At 40.6% G+C, this 14,705-nt stretch overlaps 1 protein-coding gene across 1 annotated transcript in view; it reads left to right on the forward strand.

Moving 5' to 3' along the window:
• The first annotated feature begins 11,044 nt into the window (after positions 1–11,044).
• The window catches only part of GPA33 (glycoprotein A33), an 18,347-nt gene continuing 14,686 nt past the window's right edge, over positions 11,045–14,705 (forward strand). The window contains exon 1 of the mRNA XM_072398382.1: positions 11,045–11,201. Within this exon, the coding sequence (XP_072254483.1) occupies positions 11,162–11,201 (40 nt within the window). The 5' untranslated portion in view covers positions 11,045–11,161. The remainder of the gene's footprint in view (positions 11,202–14,705) is intronic.

Consider the following 14,705-nt stretch of genomic DNA (forward strand, 5'->3'; position numbering starts at 1 on the left):
GAATTTTCGAAAATCCGGCGCTCCTCAGGTCCGGAGGTTACTGGATTTTTGAATGTCTACTGTATATGACTTTGCCAATGACCTGTGCAGGAGAGCGCCAGCTACTGGTGGAATGAGGAACAGGCCAGGTGCTGCCTATTACCTCCAGTACGGGGAACAAGGCAGCAGTGGCAGCTCCCATATTTCTGTTTGGGAATTTTGTGCATGAGAACAGAACCATCTAATAGAAATAGATTTGTGTACAGCTATGAACGCTGCAGTGAATTCTTCGCACATTTACAGAACGATTCTTAGCGCTCCCCATTGTCCCTGAGCCGCCATGCGGTGACAATAGCGCAGGAAGGAAGCCATGTCTCCCGGTGGTGCAGCGGCGTCCAATCAGCTGTCACAATATGTCCGGGGGGGATTCTGTTTGCTCTAAGTACATATTGGCCACAAAGATAGTGATCAGGGAAAATAACTCTCATTTCGCTGTTGTCACCGGGATGTTTATTGATTTTTCTGACGGCCAGGCAATTTGTGCTCCCGACAAAATATATCTTCTGCAGCGCACTTAATGCCTCCGCCATTAACACTTTGAGTGCCGGGCTCAGCCGCCAGGAGACTGACAATCAGCTGCTGCTGGGGAATCTACAATGAATTTAATGTTTGATGGGACCAACTTCATTTAATTTGTGTGCAAACCCCAAAAATAAACTTCTATTATTGGATCCCTCCTGATGGGCATTTTATTTTACCAGTTCAATAAGTGCTAAACAATAGTAGACTTGTAGGTTTTATCCAAGCTTTCCAAGGCTGACTATCATGGGAGAACCTGCGTAATCCCTAAAACCTGGAATGGATCTGGTTGAGGATTGAATACATTTGCCATCCATTAGCAAATGACTATTCCAGGTTTGCTGAATCACCCAGATTCCCCCTTGATAGTCTATCTTCCACAATCATTAGCTTTAATAAATCAGGTCCAATAAGTTCTGTACTTGGCTCTATTTAGTTTGGGTTTTATATTTATATGGGAGAATTTGGATTTGCTTTTAGCATGTATACAACATTTTGTTCTTGCAGCTTTGTACTCTTTTGCATTGGTTGACATAGCCAACAGTGGGCATCTGTGCAGAACTGACTTGGGCTCCCCCTGCTGGCTGGGGTAGGTTCAGGGCCCTTGTGCAGCAGCACACCTTGCACCTTCTAATGTCCACCCCTGGTCTATTGTTCCTATATGTTTCCTGTATTGTATAATGTTGTATGATATACATGTATGGGGCAGTCATATGATTATTACATATATGTAATATATGTAATAATGTATATGTATGTATATGTGTATATAATGTATATATATATTTATTCTCATTACAGAACATTTTCCTCCTTTGTAGAACTTTATAGTGATTGCTATGACCGGACTGAATGCAGTGGTCATACATTATGTGATTCCCCCACCTACTAGATTGTAAGCTCTTCGGGGCAGGGTCCTCTCCTCCTGTATCACTGTCTGTATTAGTCTGTCATTTGCAATCCCTATTTAATGTACAGCGCTGCGTAATATGTTGGCGCTATATAAATCCTGTTTAATAATAATAATAATAATTTCCTCTCTGTGTTATCTTCAATTGACAACACAATCAGTAAATGAATCATTTTTCAATCTATCTTTGTGATCAGTTAATAATATTCAATGTACAATCAATTTGATAATTGATCCGCTTTACATTCCATCGCACCAGTATATCCTATAGAAACACTGATCATAACACAGAACTTGGCTTTGATTTGAATATGGTGTTTAACCAATTGCTGATTGATTCCTAACCAACCTTTTACCCCATTATGGATTGAACATGCGCTTTTATCAATTTTCTAAGCAAATATACATTTAAATGATTGTCCCCTTCTATTGTATCTTGCTTCCCCCACGTCTTAGATTGTAAGCTCTTCGGGTCAGGGTCCTCTCCTCCACCTGTGTCACTGTCTGTATTCGTCTGTTATTTACAATGTACAGCGCTGCGTAATATGTTGGCGCTATATAAATCCTGTTTGATAATAATAATATTCAGGCTGCAAGAAAAAAGTTATCTGAATACTTTCCCACCGTATATATATATAACCTGCATTGACACTTTTTACCACTAGGTGGCAGTATGGTGACGATCACCTGGATATTGATTATTACTGATTAGAAACTGAATCTTTGCAATATTTCCAATCATTTCAATGTTATATTCATCAATTATGTCATATAAAAAATTTTTAAATTAATTTTGCAGAAGAATTATAATCAAAAATTAATTAATTTTTGGACAATATGTAAATTAATTATTTAATTCCCCCACCACCTAGATTGTAAGCTCTTTGGGGCAGGGTCCTCTCTTTCTCTTGTGTCACTGTCTGTATTCGTCTGTAATTTGCAACCCCTATTTAATGTACAACGCTGTGTAATATGTTGGTGCTATATAAATCCTGTTTAATAATATATTTAATAATAATAATTCTTGTATCACAATTAACGATAATAGTAAAAATAACCATATATCTAAATAAATGCATCAAAAACTCATAGTCAGTCGTATTGATTTAAATTGATTGTAGTTGCAATTGTAAAATTGATTAAAATTATCCCATTGGCAGAAAATCACATAGTGTATGCCTAGCATATGACAACAGGTCACTTTTTGCAGCTGCAGGAGACGCCCATCTCAAGCATCTTCTGTTCACCCGGGGTCACACATTGTTAATTATGTACACAGGAGAGGAATGAGTCATGTATTTTTATGTTATGTTATTTGAACAGCATTAAAAAAAGGAGCACAATGTAAATACTAGCAGTCGGGATGCCATTATGCCAAAAGTGGCTGATTAAAGAGCTCCTCTGCTCTCATTATATCTCAGAATCTGTATTTGTATACCCTGCCCCCATGTGACTCTTGCACTAGATCATTCAATAGAGACTGATGGTTGTGGGCCACTTTAGCATGCCGTTTTTATTCATGCTAACCTTTGCTTATTGAATATTTCATCACATGTTCAATGGGAATTGCTCACTAAGCAAGTGACAGGTTCATTTGAAAATAGGGGAACAGAGATCGAACAAACGTATATATGCAAAGGACTGTGAATGCCACCCCAGCTCTCTGATGATTAACTGATCTAGCCCTGATGTGTCACTAAACAAGTTTCATATATGTTGTCCTAATGATAAATTCCTTCCCCCTGATATGTGTTCAATTTCCCATAAATCCCTATCCTATCCTTTCCATTTAATGCCTGTGGCTACAATTCATGCTCCGTCCAGAATTTGTAGCCACCCTTTTATGCTGGGACTACAAAAGAAACACCCCCATTTATAATACACAATGCAAGGAATCATGGGATATGGAGTTTTTTTATAGGCAGGAAAATGGCATTGCAGCTGCTCTGCTGCCCTCTAGTGCTCAACCACTAGTGTGACAACCACTAGCAGGCTCTGCACAGATCAACCGCATAAATTAACACTTTTTCAAAGAACACAGTATATATTATTTATATATGATTGTGTGCTTGTTGCTCTTTATTTTCCTTTCAATATAGATTTCTCCAGGTGTGGGACAGAGCTGGAAGGAAATACAGCAGGGGTGTCCTCTGTTCAAAGACATTTATATAAATTGTGTTCATTTGCACCATTCTCACCTGGAGAAGGAAAGGACAATGACTGACGTTGCTGAACAAATACTTTCACTATGACTTGCGGTGAGCTGACAGGAGTGGCAGTTTCAGAAGCTGTAAACATAGGCGGTGACCACAAATCCTCCGAGTCATTTGTAAGGGAAAAGAGGCTTTTTCTATAAACCCTCCGCTGTCCTCGCCCTATACGCCAACACAGACTGACAACAACTATGTTGAAGCGTAGCAGTCTTTTGATTTGGCGGCTGCATTAGTTTTCTTTTTTTCCGACCTTAATCTTTTTGTTATGGGTGACATCATCAACACTCTCTGTAATTTAAACATATATCAGGAAGTATATTATGTCTACAGACACCCCCCCCCCCTCCATCACCACCACCACCACCTTATAATCTGCAGGTGTTCTGTAGTTTACAAAGGTGAACTGAGCAGGGCTGATATGCATTGGATTGCGAGCCCATTTGTTACTTAACCCAATATTTACCTTGCTAACCAGCATGGATTTCTGCCCGAATCACAGTGATGATGTCACAGGGCCCAGGTGAGTGATTTTTTTAAAGTGATGATAGGTAGGTAAGTGAACCTTTTGATAGCAGGTAGAACTCCTTATAAAAATGCAATGCACTTGCACAACATATGCAAACGTGTTGTGTTTAATGCATGTGCTAAATGCAACGCTTTGGAGGAACTCAGCTTTAAACTCGGACTTGAGTTTCAAAGCTGAACTCTATAAAAATACTTAAAAAATATTCTGTAATCATCCAGGCGTCTTCCCCACCAGATAACTATTCTGACAAAGTTGTTCTTCCTTGCTATTGGTGCAGCTGTCCCCTTGCCCGTCATTGCATTCAGTTCTGAATCAACAGTTCTTCATTGTATGTGAAGAATCAAGGACACGCCCACATTATAGGAATGCTGTTGGGGTATCAGGAAATAAGGTATGTCCTCTAGACTTAAAAAGCATTTGAGCCTTACTATGGAATAGTGGGGAGGTACAAAAAGGATATTTTTGCAAGCTAATAAAGGTTCAGGTTTAAAAAAAAAACCCTGATTAACCTCTGTAGATGTAGGCACTGTGGAGCAATTCATCCTCAAAGTTTTCAGCAGAAGCAGTGAAGTCATTTAAATTGATCACTCAACAATATAAGGTTGTGGGGTGGTTCTGAGCTTTTTTGCCATTTGTGAAGCTGTCCCCTTGCCCAAATCATGTTCACTGCTGCACCAACCGTTCTGCATTGTATGATAAGATTCAAGGGTCTGCCCACATTACAGAAATGAGAGGAGAAACAGCTGTTGGGGAACCAAGAAATAAGTTTTCTTCATTATGTTCCCGTAGACTTAGCAATCATTTGAGCCTTACTATCGATGAGGTACTAGAAGAACATTTTTTGCAAGCTATTAAGAGTTCTGCTTTAAAACAAGCCCTGACTGACCATTGTAGGTGGAGGCACTGTGGAGAAATCGATCCTCAAAGTTTAAAGCTAAAGTAATTGAAGATGATCTCTCAGCAACTTATGGCGGAGGGTATGTTTCCAAACCTTTTTTTGTTGTAGATGTAGCTGCTCCCTTGTTCAAGTCGAATGGTTTGCAGAAGCAACAGTTCTCCATTGTTGTCAAGAAACTGCCCATATTGCAAAAAATGCGGATAGCAGCAGATAATTAGGTAGCAAGAAATAAGGTATTATTCTTTATTATGTCCTTCTAGACTTTATAATTTTTGGAGCCCTATTATAGAAGGGGGAGGGGGTCCACAATGGCAGTTTTACAAGCTAACCAGAGTTCAGCTGCTTAACGAGTGACTGACTGACCTCTGTAGCTGCAGGCACTGTGCAGCAATTCACCCTCAAAGTTTACAGCAGAAGCATTAAAGTCATTCAAGTTGATCTCCTAACAACATAGGGTTGTTGGGCAGTTCCAAACAATTTGTGCAGCTGCCCCCCTGCCCAAATCATCACATGCTATGCAAAAACCAACAGCTCTTCATTGTAAGTAAGGATGTCAAGGACCTCCCCATACTTCATATTCTTGGGTATGTCCTCCTAGACTCAATGAGCTTTAGAGCCGTGTTATAGAAGGGGAAGGGGGCTACTTTATTGGCCTACCAGCTGACCACAGCTCAGCTAGCTAACAAGTGACTGACCAACCTCTGTAGCTGCACGCACTGTGGAGCAATTCATCCTCAGCGTCTACAGCAAAAGATCTAATGTAATTTCTGTTGTAATTTATGCAGTTTATAGGGCTTTGAAAGGCAATGACAAGCCAAGAGGATAGCAAAAAAGGACAAAAATGCAACCCTTGTACCCAGCTTTTAGAGAGATGTAATTGAACCCAAAGGAAAGATTTACCTTTTAGAGGGTTGACTTTTAACCTGGAGATAGGAATAGGTGTTGTAAGAGTCACCTCCTCACCCCAGCCCATTATCTAATCCCTCGTGTAACCAGCTGTCATCCATAATTACCCATTTAAGAGATGCAGAATCTCATACAGCTGCTAAAACATTTTATTGTCCATTTTAACATTGCTTGTTAAGTTTGTGTTATTTGACACAGGCTCTAATATAACGGCTTCCAGAAGCAGAACGCAGCTCCAAACTTGTTTGGGATTTGTTTTGGCCGCACTATGCCCAGCACACCTGCAACTGTTGTATAGTAAAGCTCCAGTCGCAGGTAGACGGCAGGCCCCTCCCACTAGATTCTAGTTGGCTAATGTCAGAGTCCAACTGCAAATTACCATTCACATTAGAACCTAGTGGGCGGGGCCTTGCTATTAAACCAGAGCAGAGATACAACATTACCTAGGGATCATTATGGGGAGAATGCAGCGGGGAGCCTCGCACCCCTCCTTCACTTCCTCTTTCCATTAAATTGAACAGCAATGTCTATACAAAGTTCTTTCCTTCCTATGTTTGCTGAATATGCTCACTAATGAACATTTCCAGCAACAAATATTAAACATCCATATAAGACTGTAGTCTTTGGCTGGTGTGGGTATGGATTAAAATCTTATTTTTAACTTTTATCACTGCCTGCGCTTCCTATTAGGGCTTAGAGTGAGGTTAAAACTTTCCACATCAAATGAATGATTAGAGTGTCAAACAGAACAGGAAGTGAGGCAACATCTCCCAACTTCCCATCTATGTGATGGAGTTCAGATACCGCTACCATTAAACAGAACAGGAAATGGGGCAAAATCTCTCAATTACCCCCCTATGCATTAGGTAACAGTAGGAAGGGAGGTTGAATCTGCTCACATATGCTGTTGAAAGCTGTTGAAAAGAATCATCTCCTCACATCTTTTCATAAAATGATTCAGAAAGAGCATGGCCCTTCACAACGCGTTTCACCATCTGGCTTCATACATGTGTATGTGCTGGTATGTGGAACTGTTATCAAAGATACAAACATATTTGTACTTATAGTTATCAATGTTATACAATGTACCATATATTGACATGAATAATACATAATATACACTACACTGATCACATTCTACATAACGGCACATACACATCCCCTGAAGAAGCCAGATGGCGAAACGCGTCGGGTGGGCCATGCTCTTTCTGAATCATTTTAGGAAAAGATGTGTCTAGTATAATGATCAAAATACCCCATTAATGGGACAGACCCAAATTGTGGAAGCCTTTGGCTGTGCATTTTGTATGTTCAATGTATCATCTCATTGTAAAGATATATGTTCTTCCTTCAACAAATACACATTTAAATTGCAGCAAAAAAAACCTTGCTTTTCTTCTTTCTTCCGGCGGCACTAGTTAACAGTAAAACAAGAGAAAAGAATCATCTCCTGTTTGTCAAAAACAATTTCAACCACCTTGCAATGCTTTCTAATGCAGTTGAAATGCCATAGAAATGGTTCAGCTCCAGACCGTCCTGCATGGAGACGCTGCATGGAGCTCCGAATAAACCACAATGTGATCACATCCTCTTTTTTTTAATGCTGACATTCAGAGTAATGATATTAAAGTTTGAGTTTTTGTTCCATAGTGGTTAACCACAGAGGTAGAGGTAATAACTACAACCATATCTGCAGGAACCATCAACTGGACAGATTAGAAAACCAATGTATTGTTCCGCCATAATCGGCCCTATGTGGGGCTCTGGCTCCATGCCCTCCCTGCAATCTGCAAGTAGCTTTGGGGCAATTGGATCATCTCTGATCACTCTCCCAAGTGTGTTGGCATCATTAGCCGAGTATGGTCTGGAGCTGTGCCCAGGAAGCCACATTAAGCAATTTTAATGTACGCTATTAATAAAAGATTTACTTTTCACTCAGATCATGGCGCTTCATGTTAATTCATGGAGCGGTGGCGCCCTTTTTTTTAGGAATTAAGACACATTGCATTAAAGCAACTTTCCAATAAAGATGGCATAATGCATGGTAAGGCGTTGGCATGCATTGTGCTGCAACACATGTGCATCAAGGTTGTCCTAGATTAATGGCCATTAACATGCAGTTATTGCACCCCAAATGTGTTCCAGCCCCTGAAACAAGCTCACCCCATGAATGGTCTGTACAAGTAGAAGCTAGGGATTGATGAATGGTCCCTTAATCATATAATCAGTATTTTACCCCAGGTGCACCCTGTGTGACCTCTGACTTTATGACCCCTTGCCCCACCTGTCCCGCTCTGTTATTACCGCACTTTCATTTTAATAATTCATGCCACATCCTGTTCTTTTCACAGCCTGAAACCAAACTCATGCACATTATTCCTTCATTTTCTGGCCTTTAAGGAATCTGTGGTTTCAGGGCTGTTTGTGACAATCTGTTCTGCTGTCACCAACCCATCGACTGATTATCCATTAAGTTTATTTTGTTTCACTTAAAGCAGAACTCTAGGATTTTTTACCTAATTTCAGGTCTCCCCCTCCTATAATGAAGAAAAATAAAAATACCAGGCTCTCCTTATCCTCTCTGTGGTTCGGTGCTGTCTTAAGGTTCCTACTTGGTCCAGTGCCAATGGAGCACAAAGCCAGTCTGCCGGTGTCCGGTTGTCCACCGTAAGGTGCCCATCATCACACTTGCTGGGCTCGCCAAGGACTAAGGGCCTGATACCACTAATGCATGGGATAAATTGTTGCCAATTATTCTTAATGGTACCCCAAATACATTTTACTATCACACTGCAGTGCAACAAACTGCCGTACATTACAGCGCAATGAACAGTTTTTTGGCATTGTGGGGCATTGGGCAGCCGTTTAAAATGAATGGGGTGCACCAAAGCAAATAGCAATGCAGTGCATTAAAGACAGCAAAAAAAAACAAACAGGTCTTGGGCACCATTCCTACATCTTTATATAAGCACATGTGAAAGAGTGGTGGAGGTGCTGGAGGAAGGAAAAGAAAGAACAATGGACTAGGTAAAAGACAAAAATGCATGGAGGGATTCTGGGGTTACACTTTAATGTACATGAAGCTCAGTCCCAAATATTTACCAGCTGGTCTTGCTATACTACAAGGAAGAATGTTATGGGGGACTACAGTACAAGTTTATGAATCGCTTCTGATGATCTGGCAGCAAGGGACTTAAACTGTAGGTACAGCCATTGGTTTGCATTGTACCCTGTGGTGTGCCGTGTATGTGCATTGTGTGCATTAAAAAGTAATGGCACCGCAATGCACATAGCATGTTACAGTGCATTATCACAATGCAGTGTGACCACCCCATAGGCTTAGCTTTTAGCCAATTTGGCTGAGGGCTAAAGGCAAAACTACCTCTATTCTCTTTTATTGCAGCATTTATCCCTTTGGTGAAAGTCATTTACGGGAGTGGTTGGGACATATTTTGTGTACACATTTGCATGTGGTTGCATTTGTGGTTTGCACGGTTCCTCAATTGGCAGGTTATGACTGCTCTGGAGTAGCCTTCTGCTGCCATTGACTTGACTGAGGACATCCAACTTCCAATGTTCCGTCAGTGAGCTGCAGTAATATTGCTGGAGAATTGGGGACGGGGCACTAAATTTCACCATATTCACATTTGCCAATCGCTGCGCTTGACTCCAAAAAGGGCTTCCGGGTGTACATAGAGGTACCTGGGCCCAGCTAACCATATGGTTTTAGACCACAACTCTGGGGCAAATTGTTTCAGCTGTTTAGTGATCAATTTCCCCTTCTGCCTACCCATTGTTCCTTTATATTCAAATACACCAGATTTGTGGCCTCTGTTGTCCATCTGGACAAGGTCTTAGGGCTGATTCCCTCATTTTCCTATGTTCAGCACCTTACACAAATCTAGTGCTTGATGCATTTTTTAAAAACACACCGCATGGCAATAATTGCTAAGGTTAATTTGGGGTGCTAAGAACAAAAAATGGCAACACAGCACACCAGAGCGTGCCTTGTGCATTGTTTCTGCAAAGAAATGTGTGCAATAATGCAACATATTAGTGTGAATTAATTCTATGGCTGCTGTTTCTCATTAATACTTAAAGGAAAATAAATTATAGAAAAGTGTTATAGTACTCCAATGTTTTGACCTGTTTGTAATTAAAGGGCCAGCCCACTGAAAAGACTTATAGGTGGGGAACCCTGACCTCCTATTTAATCCTATACTGTATCTCCATAGACATTTCAATAGTAAGCTCCTCTGCTGTGATGACGGCCTCTGCTCCTGTCACCTGAAGATTTCTGGTGTCCCCATCCACATTTGTGTGTTCTCAGCTCTTCCTGTCATTTCCTCCATAATAAATAAAAAGCAGGTATGATGTGAACTAAATATATTGGTCACAGTTCTATCCAAATAGGAACTAATGCAAATTTCTTCAGATGGCTTCATTAGGACTACTGAAAATGGAAATTTAAGACACGTCCCCCATTCATTTACATTTATTTAAATAGCGAATAAACAAAAAGTGTAATTGATCCCTTATGATCTATCCTATGTACAGCGCTGCGTAATATGTTGCCCCTATATAAATTCTGTTTATTATTAATAATAAAACGCCTGCACAAATCTTGCTCATTTTAAATGTTCCTGACCATTTGCATTGATCAGATGTTTGAAATATTTGCACAATTGGCAATTTTGCCTGCAGCAATCCCAGTACTTACAGAGCACATATAACCATGAGTTGGTGTTGTGTTTAAAGTCATCAGTTTTTATATCACCTGGCATGATGCTTAAACACATTAGAGAAAAGTTTGACTGGGATCATCATAAACTGAATAAAAATCAAGCTGCAGCTTCAATACTGAAACAATGTAGCAAGAAAAAAGAAACTGTACCATGTGACCAGCAGTATCACCTTGCATAGTAAAAAGGTGTGGCAGATGGGAGGGGCCCGGAGCCCAGGTCTGCCAGAAATTGAAGACAAAGCAAGTTGTGATTGGCTGATACTTGTGAGTTTGAGCTAGGAAGCAAAAGGGGAATAGGGAGGGGACATTTTGGTTGGGGACTTTTTCTTGGGTTCATAGAGCTAAGACAGTCCTGCTGCTCTTTGATTCTCTTCTGGGTGGACAGCCTGAGATTGCAGACCCCATCATGAAGACAAGAGGACCCATCACCGTCTACCTGTGTGCAGGTGAGTCTTACATACCTGTGTGTAAAGCCCGTGCTCCTTCCAGCTCAGGTTACCTTTACTGGGAAGGAGTCGTCGGCTATCAGTATTTTCTGGCTGGGTAAACTCAGAGATTTTGTTATCGGTGCTTTTATTTAAACAATATCAATACAAATCATAGATTTCACATATTGTCGTTTCATCTACGTAAAGTTTATTCTGGAGCGTGGCAAGCAAGGCGACAATCTGATTTATCGTTTATTCCCTTTTCTATCAATTGCATTTAATCTGGCCATACATGAATTGGCTTGGGTCCAATAGTGCCATGGCATACAATGATTGATACACGATTAATTCTTATTACATGATTGGATTGCTGTATTTTCATTTGATTGATCTCTTAATTATTAGAGAGTTGTGGACATGCTACAAAAATTTCAATGGAATAGAAATCATTCCGGAGGTTTGGAAGTTGTCTGAGACTTCTTTTCTAACCTAATTGGTTACGTTTCTTTATTTTGCTTTTGCATTTGAAAAAAATAATCCGTTTACAGTTGATTGGATGAATGTTTGAATGGACCCATGTATGGCCTTGGGGGAACTTTTGATATTTATTTTGATTCAGAAATTGTTGGGCCATTTCATTTGGATTAGATGAGGGATCTGTAATACAAATGTGGCCACATATATGATGATTGGAAATTTTAAGGGCTGGCGCACACATGGGCAAATTTCTTGTGCTTCCAGTTCAAATTCTGATCTGATAAAAGGTAAGAGGGTGGGAGGTGATCAGTTATTATTATTAAACAGTATATAGCGCCAGCATATTACGCAGCGCTGTACTTTATATAGGGGTTGCAAATACAGACAGTGACACAGGAGAAGAGGACCCTGCCCTGAAGAGCTTACAATCTAGGAGTTATGGTGAGAGCCAAGCGATCCTTAAAGACCCCAATGACTTTTATTCATGGCGGTCTGTTTACTAATAGCGATTAGAGTGTACAAGTTGTATTGTGTGTAAGAATTATCAAGAAACCTCATCACCTTCTATTAGAAGAATTGAATTAATTTGAAGGGCAGCCTCTTACTCGTGTGTTTGTGACTTTCCATTGATTGAACCGGTTGAGAGCACAATTTGCAATTTATCTGTTGCTCTGCACGCCATAGCAGAAATGGGAGCGTCAGCTGCCATAGGAGCCTTTCTCATGATTGGGGAGAACCTGTATATCCGGCTGTCCTATGTATATGACCAGATTAAAGTCTTATCCAAAAAATAAATGATTGCAGTTTACAGTCCATAGATACGGTGACTGCCTTTATTTGCTAGTAATCCTGCTAGTAACAAACATCCTTTCCTAGGGTGACAACACTCTAGGGCAAATGCTTTGCAGTACCTGCGCTGTCACCCTGAGATGGGTCTACATCTCAGGGTGACATCTCTAATATTAAGAATAGGGGCCTTATAATTCACATACAGGGACCTCAAACGGACCTATAATTCATCCTATAGTGACTTGGTGGCACAGCAAAGAATAACACCTGGAAGTGATTTGGATGCTGATGAATCTTAAGCTAACTTTACTCTTTGTCAGGACTTACCACCCATCGGAGATTTACATTAAGGACCAGGTCATGCTTTTCCATTGTACTAATGCATGCTACATCCACCCATGGGTACAAAAGCCTACATGGTCCATTTATTTTCCAATGCACCTTCCTAATTTGGATTCTGGATTACTATACAGTGGAGGCTCCAGCATTCCAACCCCTTGCACCCCTGCCATTCTGTTCATTGAGGCATTGAAGAATATGGGGAGGCACGGGCAATTGGCCAGTTTGTCCCACCCTAAAGCCAACCCTGCACCCGCCATGGCTAGACCATATCTAACCGTGGGCATGCAGGGGTACCTGGATTGTATAGGATCAATTAGAATAGAATTGTCAGCAGTGCCAACATCTACAAGACCAGTGGTCTGATTTATGGGAAATGGGAATGATAGCCATTGGGCTACAAAGACGAAGTTGTCTGCAATATCTGCAGCTCTATCTTGGTGTGTTGTAAATCAGGTCCGGTGAGATCCATATACAATGGCAGCACACCAATAAAGTTTTTTGCCCTATGTAATGTACAAAGTGGGCCTTATATTACTTATTATTACTATTATATATCTATATTACAGGATATCGTACGTTCACAATGGACTGTGTATGGTCAGATTTATGTCTACCAAGGTCTGGTTGGATGTAAATTCTATTGTTTAGGTAGGCCCTCAATTTTGGGCGGTTTTCCTAATTGTACTATTAGATTGTAATGTTTTATGGGCATATTTAACCCTTGGTTATTGTTGGGAGAAGATCAAGGTATTATTCTGGATTTCCTGTGTTGTACAATATTGCGTGTGACTGCATTGGTGGGCGGATTATGTGTCACTCCTTCTACAATTTACACCGACCTCAAGCATGTTGTCGGCAATTGAGCAAACGCGACCACGGCTGAAGCACGTCTGGAGTCAGTTCCTGATCTGATCTTCCCCTGACCATACTGACTGGTGCAATTGTCTTCTGCAAATCATAAATGTTAGTTCTCCATATTTATATCAAAGTCCGTGACTACTGACCGGACACCCAGACGATGGGTATTTATAGAAGGGGGGGCATTTTTGGCTGCCACCATATTCCCATACACATAGGATACAGTTTCATGAAAAGTTGATGCTAGGTCCAAGTGGACCTGTCACTGAGGAATCATATAAGCTGCCATTGCTGACTTGGTTCTGATACATACAGCTTGCCTGCTTCAAGTTCTGATCCTTTCAAAATCACTGAGCCAGAATGAGTGTACAGCTTAAATATTCAGCTGATTGCAGCACATCTTGTCACACTTCTGAAACTAACAGACCAGCTTTAAAGCGTACCTAAACTCAGAATTTTCACTTTACATAAAAGGGTAGAGAACCCTTTTATGTAAGGTAAAAATTATTTATTTTTTTTTTAAGTGCAACAACCTTTTATTTTTTTTTATTTTTTTTTTTAAAAGATAAGTAGGATGAAGAACTCAGAAGAGAAGTCAAAGGTGCCCGGAGCGGATGCCAAGACGACGCGGGACCTGATTCCGGAGTGATCGGACTGCCCTGTGGGATTGAAGGTAAGTGTGTGAGTATAGTTTCTCTTTAAATCCAGGCAACCGGCATTCAGCAATTATTATCATTATTAAACACGATTCATATAGCGCCAACATATTACGTAGCGCTGTACATTAAATAGGGGTTGCAAATGAGAGACAGATACAGACCGTGACACAGGAGGAGGAGGGACTCAAAAGAGCTTACAATCTAGTAGATGGGGGAATTAACACACAATAGGAGGGGGGTATGTAGTGGTGGGAAGTAGTGACGGTTTTATAAGACAGAAGAAGAGGGGTTGGTAAATTTAAAAAAAAAATGGGTTTTGAGTGCTTTTATAAATGAGCAGAAAGTAGGAGAAAGCCGAATTGGACAAAAAGACCATTTCGAAGTGTCGGGCAGCTCT

Source organism: Pyxicephalus adspersus, chromosome 1 (assembly GCF_032062135.1).
Source record: "Pyxicephalus adspersus chromosome 1, UCB_Pads_2.0, whole genome shotgun sequence".
NCBI lineage: Eukaryota > Metazoa > Chordata > Amphibia > Anura > Pyxicephalidae > Pyxicephalus > Pyxicephalus adspersus.